General features: G+C 41.0%; 2 protein-coding genes across 5 annotated transcripts in view; one reads left to right on the top strand and one right to left on the bottom strand.

The window, feature by feature from the left end:
• Positions 1-274: 274 nt before the first annotated feature.
• degs2 (delta(4)-desaturase, sphingolipid 2) lies at positions 275-7,033 on the top strand. The gene is made up of 3 exons (XM_034111932.2): positions 275-425; positions 5,379-6,121; positions 6,884-7,033. Exons 1-3 carry the CDS (start codon positions 344-346, stop codon positions 7,025-7,027), a joined length of 969 nt encoding a protein of 322 aa, XP_033967823.1. The 5' UTR covers positions 275-343; the 3' UTR covers positions 7,028-7,033.
• A 2,553-nt stretch (positions 7,034-9,586) lies between these two features.
• The window catches only part of evla (Enah/Vasp-like a), a 37,888-nt gene continuing 27,097 nt past the window's right edge, over positions 9,587-20,377 (bottom strand). For 2 of the 4 annotated variants that reach the window (XM_034111929.2, XM_034111928.2), the window contains exons 4-14: positions 15,690-15,747; positions 14,913-14,974; positions 13,159-14,076; positions 11,692-11,945; positions 11,346-11,461; positions 11,108-11,135; positions 10,490-10,532; positions 10,291-10,351; positions 10,001-10,058; positions 9,870-9,927; positions 9,587-9,674 (exon numbers count right to left, since the gene is read on the bottom strand). In XM_034111929.2, the coding sequence (XP_033967820.1) occupies positions 9,637-9,674; positions 9,870-9,927; positions 10,001-10,058; positions 10,291-10,351; positions 10,490-10,532; positions 11,108-11,135; positions 11,346-11,461; positions 11,692-11,945; positions 13,159-14,076; positions 14,913-14,974; positions 15,690-15,747 (1,694 nt within the window). In that variant the 3' untranslated portion in view covers positions 9,587-9,636. Of the gene's footprint in view, positions 9,675-9,869; positions 9,928-10,000; positions 10,059-10,290; positions 10,352-10,489; positions 10,533-11,107; positions 11,136-11,345; positions 11,462-11,691; positions 11,946-13,158; positions 14,077-14,912; positions 14,975-15,689; positions 15,748-19,280; positions 19,454-20,377 lie in introns of those variants that run through there. The other 2 variants (XM_034111930.2, XM_034111931.2) reach the window with 2 other exon arrangements.

Below are 20,377 nucleotides of genomic sequence, written 5' to 3'. Positions count from 1 at the left end.
GCCTATGTGTTAGTTAGCTGAATACAAAAAGGTGGTCTTGTCTGTAGCACAGGCTGTCCGGACTGTTTTTATATTAAATGTTTAACATACCAATCCTGAAAACGTGTTTGTAATAACAGTAATCATTCACAACATCTAACCAAATATATCGTTTAAAATGCATGCAGTTGTTGGGGTGCATATATGTGAGCAGGTGCACAGCCGAAGCCCCGCCCCTTGTAGGAGGGTCTTGTGATGTTACATACACACCTGCAGCCTGTGTGAGTGGGTGTGTCCCGATACTGTGAAGGTTTGATGACACACATAACGCCACTGAGCAGTTTGCCTCGGAGGAAGGAGAGTCATGGGGGAGACAGGTGGAAGAGGCGACTTTGAATGGGTCTACAATGACCAGCCGCACACTTCAAGAAGAAAAGAAATCCTGGGTAAGAAATTATGGATATAAAAAGCTGTGTCGACCCTGTGAGTCCTGCTGAGATATTCCTGGCGTTAGTTATCTTTTCCTCGACTACAGACTTTTTCTTTACTAAGATCGCAGCCGGTTAAACCTGTTTTCTAGTTGTTGCTTAATGTGTCCAGCCTAGATGCTGGAAAACTAACAAGATAAACATGAATCTGAGACATTCACTCAGATGAGGAAAGTTGCAAAACTTTTTTCAGCACACAAATAACTATGATTTAAAACTCTCTTTAAAACGGCAGAGCTTCAATGTAAAGAAATGTTTGAATAAAAAAAATTTCTTCAAACTTTAGGCTCCATCATTATTTGACACTTTTTTGAGTAAGTCTCTTTATCTCAGAAATAGGGCAGGCAGAGGCAATTATATCACTCAAATGAGGGGCAGAGCAAAAGGCATGATGTCAAAGTGTAAGTACTCTGATAGATATGAGAAGAATGGCATTTTTTAGTCTCACCCTTGACTATTTAATACCAGAAGATGTGTGTGTTGCTTCAATATGTGACCAAAGGCTTCTATCACCTGTTCATGTTCTCTGTCTTGGCAGACAATAGGAGCATATTGATAACAGATGCACTTGACAATGCCTCTGGGCTCACTAGGTAACAGGACACATTCCCTCATGACAAACAATGATGTAATTCTATGATAAGAAAGGAGTCTGGGAGGATTCATGAAAAAGTAACATGTAAACCTTAAACCAAGCCTGTTTATATATTGTGTAAGGGATAATTAGTCTAAACTGTGTATATTATGACTGATTATGCTAGTTTTTCTTACATTTCAAGTGTACACAAATCTATAGATTGGTCAGCATTGATAATCTGATCTGTTTTGTAATTTAATTTAAAAAAGTTTAGATGAACAAGATCTAAACGTGTTGATGTACATCTGATCCTGGCTTTGTCCAGCAGTTGCTTGGTTGCTCAGGTGTGAAAGAAGCACACCTAGAAGGTAATAGTTTGTTTGACACCACTCCCTGATCTTTTTAATTATTAAAAAGTATTTTTCTTTTGAATATCCTCTGCCCCACCCTGATGGGAGAGGCAGAGGGATGTCGGAGATTGTCAAGCCTCACTACTTTTTTATTGTCATGTGGAAAATTGGATTGACAAGAGTTTTTATGTTGTGTTGAATGGCTAGTTCTTGGAGAGGTCTGCAGCCTGTTGTGACTCAACGTGCTCGTCATAAACTTCATATAATCAACACCTCCCATTAAAGTTAGGGTCATATTTATGATAAATAAATGTCACACTGCCTGGGGATCTTTTTTAAGCAGATATAAAAAAATAGCTTCATAAAATGCACAGTTTGTCACTTTGACATATAGCAGAGTTTTATAGCTGAATCTTGCGACACAAGACACAACAACTTGTATCTCTGTAACATGGTGAAGTTGAGGTCATGTGATCAGGGGCCTCATTTTATAATGCCGTGCGTAGGATTCACGTGGGAAGGTTGCTTAGTAGAAATCCAAAAAATAGGTACAGACATTTTCCGATTCACCAAACATTGCGTACCGGCGAGGAAAGTGCGTACAGCACTTCCTACGCCGGTGTAGGTACCAGATATGTTCGGGGTACCAGATGTGTTCGGGTGTTTTTCCGTCGCACCCGTCATCCGTCATATCCGTCATGTTTTACGGCAACTCAAGAGGGGCATGATGGTCAAATTCCGAACATTTAAACATAGCCGACACTTCATTCTTTACTTTGTCCGTTATTATATGTAGAAGATTATACTTTTTCTCCGTCATGTTGTTTCCATAGCAACAACTTCAAACAACAACAACTAACCGCTAGCCGCAAAGCTAGCATCACAGCCACTGCTCCGTTTTCAGAGACTTTGCACACGTTTTTCACAAACATTTTCACACGCTAGGAGTTCCATTCGCTTCGTCTTGATCTGTAGATGTGATTTGATGTGTCGTGTCCCCCCCAACTTCTCTCCAAAGTTCAGATATTTAATAAAATACTCAGGGGAGTTTCCTGACCCCTTGCTGCTAAATACAAACCAACTTTGTGCTATATGTGCAATATATATATGCCGTTAATAACTGTAATTTATACCTGGCCACTAAATCAATATATGCCGTTTAGTTTTTTATCTGTATTTTTGAAAATTATATAACTTTTTTTATCTTTTTTTTAACATATTGTTTATTATATTATAACTTAGTACTTTTTTAGCATATTGTTTATTTTATTATAACTTACTGTACTTTTTTAACGCATGTAAGATATTCAACACTAAGCTGTCTGTGGCTCTTTCCTGCTGTAACGCTGCACATTTCCCCTCTGTGGAACTAATAAAGGTATTCTGATTCTTTAATGGTCACACATGCAGAGCAGCACACAGCACACACAGTGATATTTGTATCTACAGATAAATATTAAGCCTGACAAAGTACTTAACGTCTAATATATTGCTTTCCTGCAATGTTAACTATGTTTAAGCACTTATTTGTTTATTATTAAACTGATATTATACATATGTATTATACTCTTATAAGATGTATGTAGAAAGTATAAGAAATGTGCAGAATGACAGATTAATGGTGGAGTACACACACATATTGATAGATGTCTTGTAATGCACTGTTGAGGAACCTGCGACCCAAGTTTTTCATTCATTGCATACAGTAGTTGTGTATATGATATGTCAATAAACCTTAGCTTAGAAAATCTTGAAAGGGATGTGCAAACTAGTCATTATATACAGTCTTTAATGAACTATTAGTAGAGAATAACGAGTAATGAATATACTTTATAGGGATCCTATTAATATCTAATAATAAAATAATAAAATTCAATAACATGCTTTAACCACTAGGTGTCCCTTTCTATCAGCTGTGCACCGTTATGGTGTAAATACAGCCTATCTACCAATTGGATCAAATATCAAAGTCAGCCGAATTAGTGTTGATACTGCAAGGAGACGTATTGTGTGAAAATAAATGTAAGATGTTGTTTAATGGCTGATATATTTATGATCCACGTCACGTTTTCAGTTTTGGCGGCAGTTCTCCTGTTTGTCTAGAAGTCTTCTCATCAGGGCTCTATAAATAGAGAATTACGGCAGATATGTAATATTTAATGCAGCCGAACCGTGTATTACAATGCCGTTATGTGATGACTTTCAAAGAGAAAAGCAAGCACACTCGGAATAAAGTATTATTGTATTTTTAAAATACGTTTTCAGATTTCACATCACACAAACACCAAATCCCAGCATGCATTGCGGCTAAACCATCCAATCATCGAGCTGAGGATCTTGCCTATGTCTGTTTCCAGTTTCGTTTATGACCGATGTATTTTGTTATACACACATTCCTTCACATTTACATTTTAATTTGCATTAAAGTATTTCGTGAGGCCTTCTAACATGTTTTTAAATATAACTACGGTTGTAGTTGAAGAGTTTGTAAATTAACATGAACCGAAGCTGTTGCCTGGCAACTCAATCGCACAACGTCACGTCCGTTAATTCCACATCTACACGCATGGATTAACATCAATTTAATACATTAATGTAGCCTTTGTTTCTGCTAAAAGAGGTGTCGACCAGCTGGGGCAACAAGAAAATCGGCGTAATCGAGTGTGGCTATTAAAAAATAAATCATTACGTCGGGGAGCATTTCCTTGGTATTTCCGGTTATTTTTCCACTTGTTAACATGGGTTAACAATACCGTGTAACTGTCACGTTTGAAGGGACGACATCTTGACATCTTCACGTCTCCCAGCATGGTAAATAGTCACATGTTCACGTCTTGCCGTGATATCGGGTTGGACGCACAAGCTGCAGTGGAGACGCTGCGCACAGCTGATCGACAGCTGGAACACAAACTACCAAATACAAAAACATAATTCAGATCCAGTCGTCATGACTCCACACCGGGGGGATTCCCTGTTCACTTCTTACAGTTTCTCATCAAGGGGGTGTCTCCTGTCCCCGGTACAACACACACTGCCTGACGAAGGCTATGTTTATTTATTTTTATCATTTTGTGTTTTACGAGCGACTTATCAAGTCTTGGCAACCGGCATAAAACACGATTAAACATGATGGTATATAAAACCACGCTCGTATCTACAACCTGAAATGCAAAACGTCGTCAGTTTAGACGTAATTCTGTCCTTCTGCTTACCGCATCATTTATGAGAAAACATTTCATAACATATTCGAGGTGGTTTTCAATAACATATCCGTATTTATTTATTTCTCCAAGTTATGTTTTTGTGGGCACTGAGGAGTCGCAAAGAGGCGTTTGTTTAGTAATTTTAGGATTGGCTTTAATCAATTTGTGAAAATGAATTCTTCATATATGATAAATGAGAGGTAACATTTTATTTATGGTATTATTTCCACATATTTCGCTCCATTCTTCCTTCTGCCAACGCTGTCGCAGTTTCTCGTCTCTCCCGTTTTTGTGCTTAGTGCGTACGCATGGGATAGAGTTTGCGTGGAGGACCGCACATTTTCTCGTGAAGTTAGTATTTTATAAATCGGAAACATTGCGTAGAAACTGGCGTAGGCCTACGCCATTTTTTGAGTGTATATCCCTTTTATAAATAAAGCCCCAGGACTGTTGGCAAACACAACATGCTCCATTGGGTTCTTCGGGATAGTGTCACAGTTTGACACAATGAAAAGTTGCAATCAAAGCATTTGGAAATGATGGTCAATGAGGTTGCTTTTCACTGCTGGAGTTATGACTTATTTTTAACATAAACTTTCAATAATGTCATTCATTTGTTACTTTTTCCCCTTTCAATTCTCCCATTAATCAATGAAAAAAGTGTGGTTCTAACTTCTGCTGTTCAACTTTCTAATTGTTTCTCCTTAACATTTAATTGTCATCTGCTTGTGCGATTCCTTTATTTTATCCAATCACCTCATCTCTGTCTTTATCTCCTTAGCCAAATATCCAGAGATTAAGTCTCTGATGGGTCCGGACCCCCAGCTGAAGTGGGTGGTATCAGGCATGGTCCTGACCCAGCTCCTGGCCTGCTACCTGGTCCACGACCTCTCCTGGAAGTGGATCTTCTTCTGGGCCTACGCCTTTGGGGGCTGCATTAACCACTCCTTGACTTTGGCTATCCACGACATCTCTCACAACGTGGCGTTTGGAAACAAGCTGGCTAAGTGGAACCGCTTGTTTGCCATGTGGGCCAACCTGCCCATCGGGGTGCCCTACTCTGCGTCCTTTAAGAAGTACCACATCGACCACCACCGGTATCTAGGTGGCGACCAGCTGGATGTTGACATCCCCACAGACATTGAGGGATGGTTCTTCTGCACCCCGGCCAGGAAGGTGGTCTGGCTCTTCCTCCAGCCCCTCTTCTACGCTCTTCGCCCACTGTTGGTCAACCCTAAGCCCTTAGGTCAGCTGGAGATCCTCAACGCAACTGTTCAGTTCACAGTAGACATCATTATCTACTATCTATGGGGGGTGAAGCCTATTGTTTACCTTATCGCAGGTTCTGTGCTGTGTATGGGCCTGCATCCTATCTCTGGACATTTCATAGCTGAGCATTACATGTTCCTGAAGGGACACGAGACATATTCCTACTATGGACCACTGAACATGATCACCTTCAATGTTGGGTATCACATGGAGCACCATGACTTCCCGAGCATACCTGGCAGTAAACTACCTCAGGTGAGACTCAAATCATGAATTATTATTCAACTGGTAAACTCTGCTCTCAAATATTTTTTTTAAATGGTTGTGGAGAATACTTCTCACAAGGTGTTTGCAGATAGAACTGGCCTCTCCTTTGTTTCACAATCTAAACAAAAAGATATCAGGCAATTGTCAATTTCTACCAACTGCAAATATTTATCAGAAAAAAAGGCTGGGCTCTGTGAATGATTAACTGCTCTTCTAAAGCACCACCAGGAGATCCAAAGAGAAATATCTGCCTTTTAGCTCAGCTGACTTCTGCTTCTGTTAACAGGTTAAGCAGAACATTATTTGGTTTATGAGCTGTTCTTGATCTTCTTTGAGATGGAAGAATCTTTGGTTACGCTTAAAATTTGACAGCCATTGGATGATATTTCACTTTTCAATGGTTTTGCTTTGTCCTTGGATATTTAAAATAATTAAAGTATATGTTAAAATGTATGAAAAAACCTACATATTATCAGCTTTTTTTTTACTTTAACTAGTTTAATTATATGAGTATTTTTATAAATGTACGAACACTACCCAAATAAAGTATGACCCTCAAGTGATACATTTTTTAGTAACATCACTTGTAGAAATAAAATGTCATTCTGAAATCAAAAGGCAGTGCATTAGTGTCTCCATTGTCCAAACTGTTGGTATTTCTTTTAAAGAAAGTATAAGGCTTGTTGAACAAAGCAGTGACATTTTTGTTTCTGTAAATTAAAGACACTAATCTTCTTTTCTTATTGACAGGTCAAGAAAATCGCAGCAGAGTATTACGACTTCCTGCCTCAACACACTTCCTGGATCCGGGTATTATGGGACTTTGTGTTTGATGACAGCATCGGCCCATACGCCAGAATTAAACGGCAGTACAAGATAAACAAGCAGGGATGAATCTGGGACATTATGTTTCCCTTAGTTTACACAGAAATGTGAATTTCATATGACTGAGCAATTGTCACTGAACTGTATGAAAAGATCCTAAATGAGTCCTGTGCTTCAGTTACTATTTAGTGAGTGATTGTGAATATTCCTATTGCATACATGTGCAGCGCATGGAATCTGAAGACAATTCAGATCGAGGTTTTTTTGAACCCACTATTTATAAATTCTTCTATTCTGGCTAAAACAACTCAATGTCATACAACTGTGATGACATTTCCTTGCGTCCAGAAGGCACTAAAAAGGGCAGAATAAGATATTAAAATGGTCATTTCTATAGCATAAGGGTCACATACATTCTCAGGTTTCACAGAGATGACTAACTCTGTTTCCTTCCTCTGCCAACAAGCATTATTGTACGTGCTCTGATTCTTTGGATGTGAGAATTAACCAGGCTCTAGCAGCCTCTCAGATTATCTAATATATAATTTCACATTATTGATGCAGAAGAGTGCTCAGGTGGAACATAGGCATTGAAACGTACCTTTGGGTAAGAAGAGCCTTTTCTTCAGTGACGCCCATTGTGCTGTGAACGGTTTGATAACGTCTTTATGGAGCGGACAGAGTAACAGAAACAGCTTTGATGCAAAGGTTATTAATCAATTTACAGTTTGAATCTCCCTTTGTTTTGGGTCATTTTGAAACTGAGTGCTGATTTAACTCGGTGGAGATTTCATTTTGCTCAGCAGTTCGCCAGTATGTCGTTTTTTGTGATGCTTGTCCTCCATAAATCACAGCAAAACAACACAATTTAAACATCTCAAGCTTCATTAGTGTTTACTAGCAGAGCTATAGTGTTTCTGTTATTTTGTCTACTTAATTATTTGTACAATTTAATGATTGTGTGTGATCTTCGATGTTTAATTTAAAATGTCTGCACTATATATAAAAATAGTAAAATATCTACAATATCATGTATGATTCCAAGGTTGATTTTCAATCTCATGTCTGTTTTGTGGTAACCAGATGTGACTTTTAATTACATTTGGATTAAAAGATGAATGAAATATTCCCGAGAGATCTAAACCATGAGGATTTCCTGCACAAAACACAAGGGAACACGAACACAGAGCAGGATAACTCGTAAAAGGCTGACACATCTATTGTTTTTGTTTGAATGAATTTACTTTCAGCTTTTAAATCAGAACGTAGTTGAGAGCGGACAGAGTGGATAGAATGCAACAACCAATATTCAACCAAATACTTCCTTCAAAGACACATTTAGCTACCATCACATCGGCCTATTCACTTTCTGCACATTCTTATCTAGGTTTGATTTGCATATCGCAAGAGCAACCCCTCCTTTTTATTTTTTTCACATTGCTACCATTATGAAGTTCAACATCTCGTATATAGGAAGGGGAATCTTCATGGAAACAAACCACTCCAATAAATGTACCACCGTTTGTATTTTTTGTTGTTTTCCAAACCAAATAAAAAACTGAATTCATAGAGTTGGGGTTTCATGCATAATTGGGAGGTTCACAAAGCATATGATGCACAAAGCATATGATGGCCAATAGGAAGTACTACATTGATTATATCTAGGTCAAACTATAGGTGGCACATTTACAGTTATCGGCCTGTTTGGTGAATGATCCCCACGTTTGAACGATCTCGCACCTGGACAAATAGAGAGAAGCGTTTACCTCGGTCACACTGGAGTTGTAGAGCACACTTATTGTGTGTTATTTGATTAAATGCCAATATATCAATTGCTCCTTTGTATGCTTCGGATGTGACGGAACGAGGTCATTTAAAGTGGCTTATTGTGGCTTAAACAATAACATGTTTCCCAAATCTCTGGAGAGACAAGGTAAGACACAAAAACCATTATGAACAAGGTCAAAAAAAACTTTCTCTTTTTTTTCTTTTTTAAATATGCCAGTCGAGAGCAGGCGAATCTGCAGAACCATTATGCCCATATTGTGCTTGTAATTATGAAATAGTAAGGGATAAACTAAATAGAAAAACATAAAAGAAAATATAAAAGGCTGACGTAAATGGTGTGCAAGATTCTTTTCTCCTTCTATAATATCAATAAAATACTCATTGTCATCGACAGCATCGTCATTATCACCACAGTTTTTAAATAATAAAACAGTAAAAACTTAGAAAACAAAAATATTTTCTTCTTAAGACCGAACAGAGAACAAAGAGTTGCAACACTCGGCTGACTGAGTCTTTAGGTGCACAGAGAGAACCAAAACACTGGACTCCGCACTATTGTCCGTCCGTCCGTCCGTCCCTCAATTCATCTTTTTAATTTATTTGTCATCCTCGATTTGAGTTCATCAGTCCTTTCAAACTTTCTGTATTCATCCTTCTGATCCTCTGACCCATTAACCCTTTCTCTGTTTCTTTCTTCCATTTTTCGCTGTCCAGCAGACTTAAATGTTGGCACAACATCTCTGCAACTTGCATCGTGGAGTCGCGAGGTCACAGAAACATTGAGAGAACATTCCCCGGGTCCTCGTGTCTGTGCATCTGCATGTTCATCCTCCTCCTCTTCCTCCTCTTCCTCCTCTTCCTCGCTCTCCTCTACTGCTGCTCACATGAGACTAGGATGTGCCGATTCTTCCGATTTCTAGTCTGATGGCTGCAAGAGTGGGAGACATTTTACAGAGTGAACATTTCAGCAGCTGCAATATTGCACTCATACATCAATCATGGATTTTTGTAGGTATTTTACTGCCATTGAGTTGTAAAAACTAAGGAGTGGAAAACATTAAACATTAAACATGCTTTGTGCTCCTGGATACTGCACTGAACTCTAGAAATGTGCCTGGCTTACCATTAATGATTTCATCTTTCACTTTATGCAACTCGCGTACAACTTCATCCAAAATGTCCTGCAAAACAAGACAGTTTATGAGTAACACATATTGTGTACAATTGTTAATCTCACATGTTGATGATACCGACCTGTTTCATCCTGTCGAATTCTGTGTCTGATTCACTCGTGCTGCCGATGGGTCTCACTCTGCAACACAAAAGGATACGCTGCATGAACACCACATACTATATTAATGTGAAAAGTGTGTTTTGTTAAAAGTAACCACAGTTTCAACAACTCTTCATACATCATTGTTTCATTCATGTTACTTGCACCAGTGCTTGTAATGAACTGGATAAGGCTTGTGCTTAAATCACACTGGTACATTCTAAAATGTTGCTATTTTACATTCACTACTGTTACTCCTTTATCTACGGACCTGGACACCAGTGAGGACTTTTCTGCAGAGTTGGATCGTTCCCATGGTTTCTTCACAGCATCTGGCAAAGGTGGGAGAAAAATAACTTGTATTACTAAAACCGTAGACTATAAAACAGATCAGAGGACATCTGAAAACAGCAGTTAATGGGACAAAAGCAGTGTTATTCAGTAATCTGGTGAGAAGGGTTGTTTTGTACCTGTTGAGTTCTGATGACCTGGCCCTCTACCACTAGAGTCGTCCTGCCGAAAAGAGAGACATTAAGGGTGACTAAACAATATAAAATCAGCTTTACTCTACGTTTCCCAAAAATATCTAAAGAATAGTTTAACATTTTGGGAAATTAATGTATCATTTTTCTTACAGAGGGTTAGATCAGATGATACCCCTGCCATATCTGTTTGCTAAATATAAAGCCACCTCTAATAGATAATTATCTAAGCTTAGCAGACTGAAAATAGGGAGAGGCAGCTAGCCTTGCTCTGTCTCCAGGTAACAAAATATGTCTACCAGCACCTCAAAAAAGCTCCCTCATTAACACACACATTGGCAATTTCTTGGAAACTGTGCCCACTCAAGAAATAGTCTGGCACAGGACCCCCCAGTACAACTATAAATAAATGAGCATTAAAGGTGCGGTTAGTTGGATTTCTTAAAAAATGAACTCTGGAAAGAGCCAGGCTAGCTGTTTGCGCTAGCTTCAAGTCTTGATGCTAAGCTAAGATAATGGCCCGTTGGCTTCAGCTCCATATTTAATGGGCTGAAAAAAGATTGGCACTACTCTTTTCATCTCATCTCTTCAGGGCACAGGACTTACTTCATCAGGTTTCTCTGAAGCTTTCCGTCTATCAGAAGGGAAAATAAGTGCATGGGCAAACAGTGAGATACACATAGATAATATTTTAATGCAAGTCCTTTTTGATATACACATTAACCGCAGGTAAAGTGGAACCAGGAACATGACACGTTAGCATAATGCCTGACAGAACAGGTATGTTTCTAATGTTTGCCATTAATCCCAGGGAAAGGTGTGTTTGTTTGTGTAGCTGTTTTACCTGCGAGCTAGTATGGCATTCATCTCCTGCATCAGTCCCTCTCCCCCGCCTCCGCTACCACCACTAGACCGGTTGGAGTCACTTTTGCCACTCGACCCAGGCGGACTGCTCTCATCCTGAGGGCACATTATCAAATGAGTTGCAGTTTTTCTACTAACAGTACTCTTTGTCTCCTTAAGCATACAGCTGTGAACAGGGGGCAGCAGCAAAACATATTTTAGTCACCTTAAATAAAAGGTTTATGCACTACATAGCAAATATTTTCAACGCTTTACCTTTCCGCCAGACAGCCCTGGATAAGCACCTCTCACTATCTCAAACTGTCCCTCTACCCCTGGAGGCTCACCCTTTGGACTTTACGTAGTTTGGCTCCGGCCAGTGCGGCAGCGAGTCCTGAGGCTTGGAGTTGGGCCCCAGGCGGGCCCCCGGGAGGCCCTCCACCAGTGGGCAGGGGAGGGGGCATTGGTGGGGGCACCGCCATAGGGGGCGGGGGGCCCGGTGGCGGTGGCGGAGCTGGAGGACCAGCCATGGGTGGTGGCACTGCAGCGGGAGGAGGCGCCACAGAGAGCATGGCAGGGTGACCTGCAGAGACAGGGGGGCCTGGGGGGGGGCACAGATCCAGATCAGTTAACGGCTGTACGGGTTGGTTGACCTTCTTGCTGTTTGGAAGGTTGTACGAAGACCGCTACACACTCTCACCGTATAACGAACACCTAAACTCTGATTACTACACAACTGCTGGCCACTGGGAAGAAACTGGCAATGAATAACACACTGTCGGCTCTTCATAGGGAGAGGGATGTTGGTTATACAATTGACTGGTAGATAACAGCTAAATAAAGTGTTTTACGGACTTTTACGGATTAAACAGTGTGTATTTATACTGTCTTAACTGTCCAGGGCCCTGTTCTTCAAATGTAGCTTAACTACGAGCAGATATCCGGCTGAACCCATCAAGTTTATTAAAGTCAAGTATAATTCAACGATTTCTGGCAAAGTGAGTTCTTCAGTTTATAATATATTAAATGTTTTGTGTTCAAATGACACATATTGATATCAAATACAAAATAAACGACATTATGTTCTGGCTCCGTTGCTCAATTTAATTTAAAATAAATTAGTTTCGAGTGTAAGCCTCTTTCGCTCACGGTTTCTCAAACAAAATCTGGTTTAATTTCGTTTAATTAAATGTTGTTTTATCATGTATAGAAATAGACAGGTTTCCAATCTGGAAATGTAATTGCAATAATATGCATTCTAGTGTGTACATGTTTGTGGTTAACAGTAAACGGTCTGGGTCACGATCCAGTTAACAGTCAATAAGCCTGCCCTTTTGCACTTTAGGTTTCATGTAACAGTATATCTGGATAATGCTGTTTTCCACATGAGGAGAACGGGGCCCTGCGAGCAGATCTAATCGGACGCCAGAGAGGAAGTGAAGGTGGACTGTGAGCGTGCCGGGGCTCTAAGTGCTCGATACTGAATGCATTTGACACATGTGGGTTTCATGCTCTTGTGTAGCATTACGGGTGAGGTGCATCTACTAGAGTGAAAATAACTTCCCCCTTACACATGACACACACACACACACACACACACACACACACACACACACACACACACACACACACACACACACACACACCACACACACACACACACACACACACACACACACACACACACACACCACACACACACACACACACACACACACACACACACACACACACACACACACACACACACACACACTATACACTATCCTACTGCTGAGAGACTACCTCCTCCTCTCTCCTCCTCATATACTTACTGCTGGTGACCATGGGGGCCTGCTGGGGGACTGGGGAGGGGGTCTTCTTGGGCGAGCCCCCGTCAGAGTGAAAGGCATTGTAAGAGGGGGGTGAGGAGGAGGAGGAGTAGGAAGTGGTGGAAGGGGGCTGCTGGTAGTACACCTGCTGCTGCTGCTGTTGTTGTGGATGCAGTTGCTGCTGAGGGTGGAAGGTGGATGGGTACTGGGTCTGGTGGCTGGGGGGTGGGCCTGGGGCTGTCTGAGCTGTCAGAGGAGGGAGGGGGACGGCCTCGCAGTACTGCGGGGTGAGGGGCAGATGCTGAGAGTGGGGAGAGTAGGAGCCGTCTGGCTGGCCGTTGGAGTGAGGGTGGGGTGGGTGCTGGTACTGGTGATGGCCTGCCATGGTGTTTGGGTCAAGGGGCGGGGGCTTCATCCTCGTGCTCAGGGGCGGCAGGGAGTGAGCCAGAGGGATGGAGGGCTGCAGGGGAGGACCCTGCTTCACAGGCATGGCCATCATAACTGGAGGGGAGGCGGAGGGGGCATACTGGGCGTACATTTGCTGCAGCTGGGAGGCGGACCAGGTGCCGTGTTTAGGGGGCAGCATCATGTCCTGCTGCTGCTGGTGGTGGAGGTGGCGGGCCGCTGAGGGGGGAGACAGGGGGATCTGACGGATCTGTCGGCCCATGGTGGCCAATCCTGACTGGACGGGGGAAAAGGCTGAGGCGAGCGAGGTGGAGAGCTGGGAAGAGAGCTGGGCTCTGTCCCTAGCTGTCCCCACCTCTCTCTCCTGAGAGGGAGAGGAGGAGGCGGAGGAGGGAGGAGAGGAGGCCACACGGGCGTAGGAAGGCGGCAGTGTGCTAGCTCTGTACTGTCTGTACTCGGGAGGGGTGTCTGGGTGGATGGGAGGGGTGGACACTTTATATTGGAGAGTGGAAATGACTGTGACGGGCAGAGAGAGGAGAGACAGAGAGAGAGGAGATGCAGATGAAGAGGAGGACGAAAGGAGGGCAACAAACAAAGGAAAACAGAAAAGAGAAAAACGTGAGAAGAATGAAAAGCAAACAACTGAGCAACCAAGCAAGTAACGATGAGAAAATCAGGAGCAATCCAAAAAACAGAAGCCAATAGCAAATAAGAAATAATCAAACATATCATAAAAGAACAAGCAGCAGAATGCAACATGACTGAGCCATGGTCAGAAAGCATATGGCATCCCCCCAACAGTAGCTGGAAGAAAGAGATGGCAGTAGAGCATGTTGCAGGGACGGGGGGTAACTGATATCGCCGCTCAGGGACCGCGGAGGATGTTTAAGTCTGAATGTGTCTCTAAGGGGCAGACTTGAACATTTATATGTGTGCATGGATAAAAAAGCATAAGGGCATACAGACTGCGGGGTACTGGTTGAAAGTAAGGCGGGAAACACCAACACAAACCACACTGGGAAGCCTGTTTACCTGCAGGAACCTATTGTATCGGGGCTGGCATCTGTGGTGTTTAGTAATGATGACATCGCCTGTTTGCTTTTCCTTAGCAAACATTCATGACTTCCATTAAAAAGGAATACACACAAAGCAGAGCAATTTGCTCCTCCGCACGGTTCTTTGTTGACAGCTGGAGTTTGTTGTGAGGTTTCTTTTGTCGACAGTTTTTTGAACAGCTCGGAGAATCTGATATGCTCCCCTCAATCCAGGTCGGTCTCCAGGGCAGCCTGTGCGTGTGTGTGTGTGTGTGTGTGTTTATATAGCTGGGTGTAGGTGTGTTTGTTTTGCCTCACCTGATCCTGACGTCCGTCGCTCCCTCTCCTTGTGCGCCTGCATCTGGTGCTGCTCCATCATCCTGTCAGGTGGAACATGTCACTTCTCTTCAAGCTTATGTCAATTAGTTAAGCTGAACCACTAAGATCTGAAACTGTAAACTACATGTACTAATGTTTGCTTTTATGTGCAAAGACAGCTTCATGTAAGCCAGGGGTGTCAAATTCAAGGCCCGGGGGCCACATTCGGCCCGCGACTTCATTTTATGTGGCCCCACAAGAGCTTGCAAAGAATATAATATGTTTATTATACGGTTACATGCTACAGAAGCACGTTGCCCATAAACTACATGTCCCACAATGCATCTCAAATATGACTTTTTTCTCAGAATTTGCCTTTTTTTCTTCAAAATATGCATTTTTTCATAGAATTCCTTTTTCTCAGAATTAGATTTTTATTTCAAAATGTCACTTCTATTTCTTTTTTCTCCAGCATTTGGCGTTTCTTTTTAAATCATTTTGGGACATACACACTGAAGAGACTTGCCCTAGACTTCTGCTTTCAGGCGTAGTTAATTATGTAGTTATTATCCTATCCGATGATAATCCAATGCAGAGGCAATGATGTAATATAATACATTATTTTATATATATGATATATTTATATATGTATTTTTATATAGTCTTAAAGTTACAACCGGCCCTTTGAGTGCAACCATAATGCTGATGTGGCCCGCGATGAAATTGAGTTTGACACCCCTGATGTAAGCTCTTGTTTGCAGCTGTTAAAAATCGTACCTCCTCTGTGCCTCGTTTTCCTCCGAGGTAGGTCCATTTTGGCGCTGGACGACTGGAGCTGGAAGACACCAAGGGAGGAATTACAACACACATCAGCCTCTTTCTGAACTCCTTATTAAGTTGAGCATCTTATCCACGGCTCTTCTTTATGGGTTTACTTTCTTTACTTTAATGAAATGCTGAAATAACAAGTTGACAGGAGATTTAGGTCATATACTAAGCAGACATGCCAAATGTTTCTTCTTCTTCTTCTTCTTCTTCTTCTTCTTCTTCTTCTTCTTCTTCTTCTTCTTCTTCTTCTTCTTCTTCTTCTTCTTCTTCTTCTTCTTCTTCTTCTTCTTCTTCTTCTTCTTCTTCTTCTTCTTCTTCTTCTTCTTCTTCTTCGTTGTTTTACATTGGTGCAAAGTGAATATGTTTGTTGGGCAACATACACAATCTTAGTCTCTGGGAAGTTTTAATGTGCTGATGTTTTAAAAACGTACTGAAAACACGTTTCTAAAGATGAAGGCTCTCCCCCTCAGGACAGAATATAAGCTTTAACTTCACTAGAAATAATAGAATAACCATAAAGTATATGAGTGTAATACAGAGAGGGACACAGAAGTCACGTCCTGAACCCCCTGTCCCTTTCATCCCCCCCTCCCCTTCTTCATTCTTGTTTCTCACATTCTTTCACTTCTTATTTGTATTTACTCTTTCCTCCTCCGCCTGCTTCTGCCTTCTTCATGGTCTCATTCATTTCTCTCTAATTCAAATATTATGCAAACTTTTCTTTGTTAAACAATATTTCACAGTATGAAAGTGCATTAGCTCTGTTTTCACTCTGCACTCTCATAGATATGTGCCTTTTTAATATATCTTGTGACTCTCTTTCTGGGTTGTTTTCACAGCAGGATTCAGAACAGATCTAAAACACGTGTGCAACATCTTTAAGGCTTTGTATGATATATGTACGAGATCAACAGGGAGTCATTACGAGGTACATTTCCAACTGTAAACAAGCCTATCAAATTATAATCCGCTTATATAAAAGAGTGCCAGTAGCGAGAGCAGGCAGAGAAACAGTGTTTTACTGAATGACCAGACCACAGCAGGCCTCATGTGAGGAACTGTGACTTCGCCCCGGAGACCCAACAAGCTGTTTACAACGTAATTTGCTCAATATGTTGCCAACCACAGGAATTTCAACTGTAAACCACAGCAGGAAGAGTCGATTAAACAGAAATATTACCGTGAAACATCATGCAAATAAATGTCATCAAAATACATGTAACATAAGGTAAGGGAACAAGAACACATGGACCGTCAAGCAATACAACGTTGTGAAGACAAGATAACAGCTTGACAGTCACGACATCAATGTTGCCTAAATAAGTCAACAGGTTATCAGCTGCTTGAACGTTAGCTCTTTGCTTGTTGACTACACACATAAACTACAGACGGTCTTCAGCCCCCCCGCTGAGTGACGGAGTTAGAGCCTCATGCTGGAGTGGCTATTAACAGGGAGCATCGTATATCACCAGAATACCAGACATTAAACTTCGACGCCCACCATGACATCAAGAACACCCATGGGTGATATTTCCGTTCGCTGTGTCGCAGAGTGGGGGCGGGGGGGGGGCAGTCAATCTGAGGCAGAGCTGTGGCTACAAACTGCAGCTCGAAAAGGATCAAAGCGAGGTTGTTTGATGTTTAAAATACCTTTGTTAGACCCTTTTGTACCAAATGTTTTGTATGCTTTCATTTAAAGCTTTCTATTTTTATAATTTTTAAAAAATGTCCACGAAATGAGTCTTTTTTGACTGTCATATTGAGCTTTCTATTATGTTTTATGAACGTTTTTGTGTAAATTGAGACACCCTTTTGCACCATACTCTATAACTCTTGAGTTAACAACAAGACAAAACACAAAAAGGGACAAGTGTGGCTCGTGTTTTATTGTCAGAGTTTATAGATTTTTTATCTTCACACTCTACTGTATTCTCAATGGTGTTTTAATTCTATTTTGAGATGTTTAATTTCTAGCATTGTTTATTTCTACTCTTTAATTTCTACTCATGTGTAATGCCTTGTATGCTTTTTATGCTGCTGTAACGCAAACATTTCCCAACTTGGGATCAATAAAGAACCTCATCTCATCTTATCTCATATAAATAAAAACTGACTTGACTTTTGCTTCAAACCCTAACCTTGCATGTTTCATCTTTTGTCCTACACATGGTAAATGCAGGTGCTTCATTTAAACTGCTTCTGCTGACCTGGCTATTGGGTTTCTTTTGTTGCACTACTGTAATGAGAAGCACAGAGAAGATGTCTTGTTTCCCTCTCTCCTTGACGCTCCCTGAACTCAGCTTGTTAGCTCATGGTAGTTAAGCGCTCTGCTGGCGAAGCTGCACATTCAATTGAGCAAATATGCAGTCGCTTTGCAAGCAAATCAAGAAGATAAAACATGACACAATAACAGTTTGTTTGCTCGGGCTTAATTACACATTTTAAATTAGCATCCTCTTCTTGAATAAGCCTTTATATCCCCAAGTATGCAATGAAGAGGGAGTCGATAGAGAGCGAGTCGGTAGAAAGGGCGTCGATAGAGAGGCCCTCTCACGCTTTGTAAATACAGGCCTTTTGTTCAGAAAGCCCAAGTATCAGCGTGGCAACGTTTTTCAATTGTTTCTGTTTCTACCGGCAACAATAGTTGTTGTAGAAACATACCACTACAAGAAATGATTCAAGAAGAGAAAGAAACTTGCACCTGCTGACTCTCTGGTCAAAAACTATCGTCTGTTTTGTTTTGAGGTGAGACTTCAGGGAATCACTCACATAACTCCTCACAACCCTTCTGCAGACGTTAATGAGGTAGCTGTGAAGGAGACCATTATCACTTTGTGCTGTCCTGCATATGTGTGATTATTCTGCTGACGAGATGTATGGTATAAGGCGCTGTCTGTTGCCATGGAGAGGCAGGAACAGGAAGCCCAGGGGACGAGGGGGCCTGATCAGACTTGTAAGTATTTTATGGGAGCTTAGGAGACTAATGTATGTGTGTGTGATTAATGTGATGAAGAAAAGATTCCTCCCTCATGTACTCCTCTGTTGTTTCTTTAAGCACTCACAAGACCAAGACATTCAAATATGATGGATTACTAACAACAGACAGAAACAGACAGATGGACACAATGACCTTGTCACCTTCACTTAAAAATGAAACATCAAAGTCCTCCCTGACTTTCATTTTGATTTATAGCAACAAAGTTTGCTTTAATATTCAGCAATGCATCGTGTTTTGTAAGGTCACGATAGGTCTGTTTTTTAATTTTAGTGGAAAAAGTAACCTCAGCTGTCACATAAGTGTACTATTTTAAAGTGAAATGTAGCAAAGTCGAAGTATAAACTAGCATTATATTCGTAAAAGTACCTCAAAACTTCTCTTAAGTAAAAGTACTAGTTCCTTTCCACCACTGCAGGCAAAAACAATGCACGATGAACACATCCTAACAAACCTTCTTTCCTTCATTGGGAGAAAATAACTTGTGTTACAGTTACAGTGCTAAACATGCATGGCTGGTGGGCGTATTCCTCTACAGCACTTACTGAGGATGATGATGGCTGAAGAAACCCTTCTGAGCACACCAGGTGAAATATCTGGAGTCCGCATGTTTTTCCACAGCCAACACAGTTCAAGACAAATGTTAATATGTATCTATACTACCTCTTTTAGCAAGAAACACCTTAAGCAATGTAGTTTAGAACGTGGACCCATGATCCCACCAAAATAAAGCAGGGCTGCCATGTGAGCAGTGGGGTACGGCATTAGGGCTCCATATGGGATATTTTAGCCACCAATAGGAGAGTCACAAGGATAGGATGGGATGACACCGCAGTTAAATACTCAGAGATATTCTTTTCTAAACATCTTATGCACACACACACACAGATTATAAGTAGCTCGTAACCAGAGCTGGTCAGAGGCTATTTAGTAAACCAAGAGTAGGCGTGAGTTTGGCTTCAAACACACTTCAGGGTTCCAACAGAAATCATTATCTGTCCATGTTTAAAAGCTACAAATGTGCCGACACTTCTGCATGTATCGTGTAGATGTTATCGTGCTGCATGCTAAAGACAACGGAAATGTTATGTGTTCATCTGGAAATAACAAAAATAATTATTGCATAGTAATGAAAATAAATATACCCCAACAAAATTGCTCTAAATGAAAAGCAAATTCCAGTCATAAACCAACCAGTCCCTGTTGTTGTTGTTATTGTTTGGCAGAAGTCTGAGGCTGCAGTACGTATTATTAACCAGCAGAGGGCAGGACAGCTTAGTTTAGTTTGACACTTTGAGGGTTTGAACATTGCAGTTGATTGAATGTGGATATATTATAAACAATTTAGACGTTTATGTCGTTTAAATGCATTACTTTAATATCTTCCTTTTGTACTGTATGCAACGTACTTCCTGTTTAACAGAGTTAGGGATTGATGAGAAAGTTTCCATTTCACAGTGTTTGCGCAGTCAACACAAATGGAAAAACAGTCCAAACTATTTGGATTATTTAATTGTGGTTACCTGACATTCTCTTGAGAGCAAAAATAGATTTAAAGACAGTCGGTTGTAATTTGAGCCAGAAAGTTCCATCAGCATTTTCCATCAACAGTTTGACATTCAAAAACTAAAACTCTGATGTA

This window comes from Pseudochaenichthys georgianus, chromosome 22 (genome assembly GCF_902827115.2).
Source record: "Pseudochaenichthys georgianus chromosome 22, fPseGeo1.2, whole genome shotgun sequence".
NCBI classification, from domain to species: Eukaryota; Metazoa; Chordata; class Actinopteri; order Perciformes; family Channichthyidae; genus Pseudochaenichthys; species Pseudochaenichthys georgianus.
The sequence above is the reverse complement of the archived record's forward strand: the minus strand, read 5'-3'. Positions and strand labels throughout refer to the sequence as shown.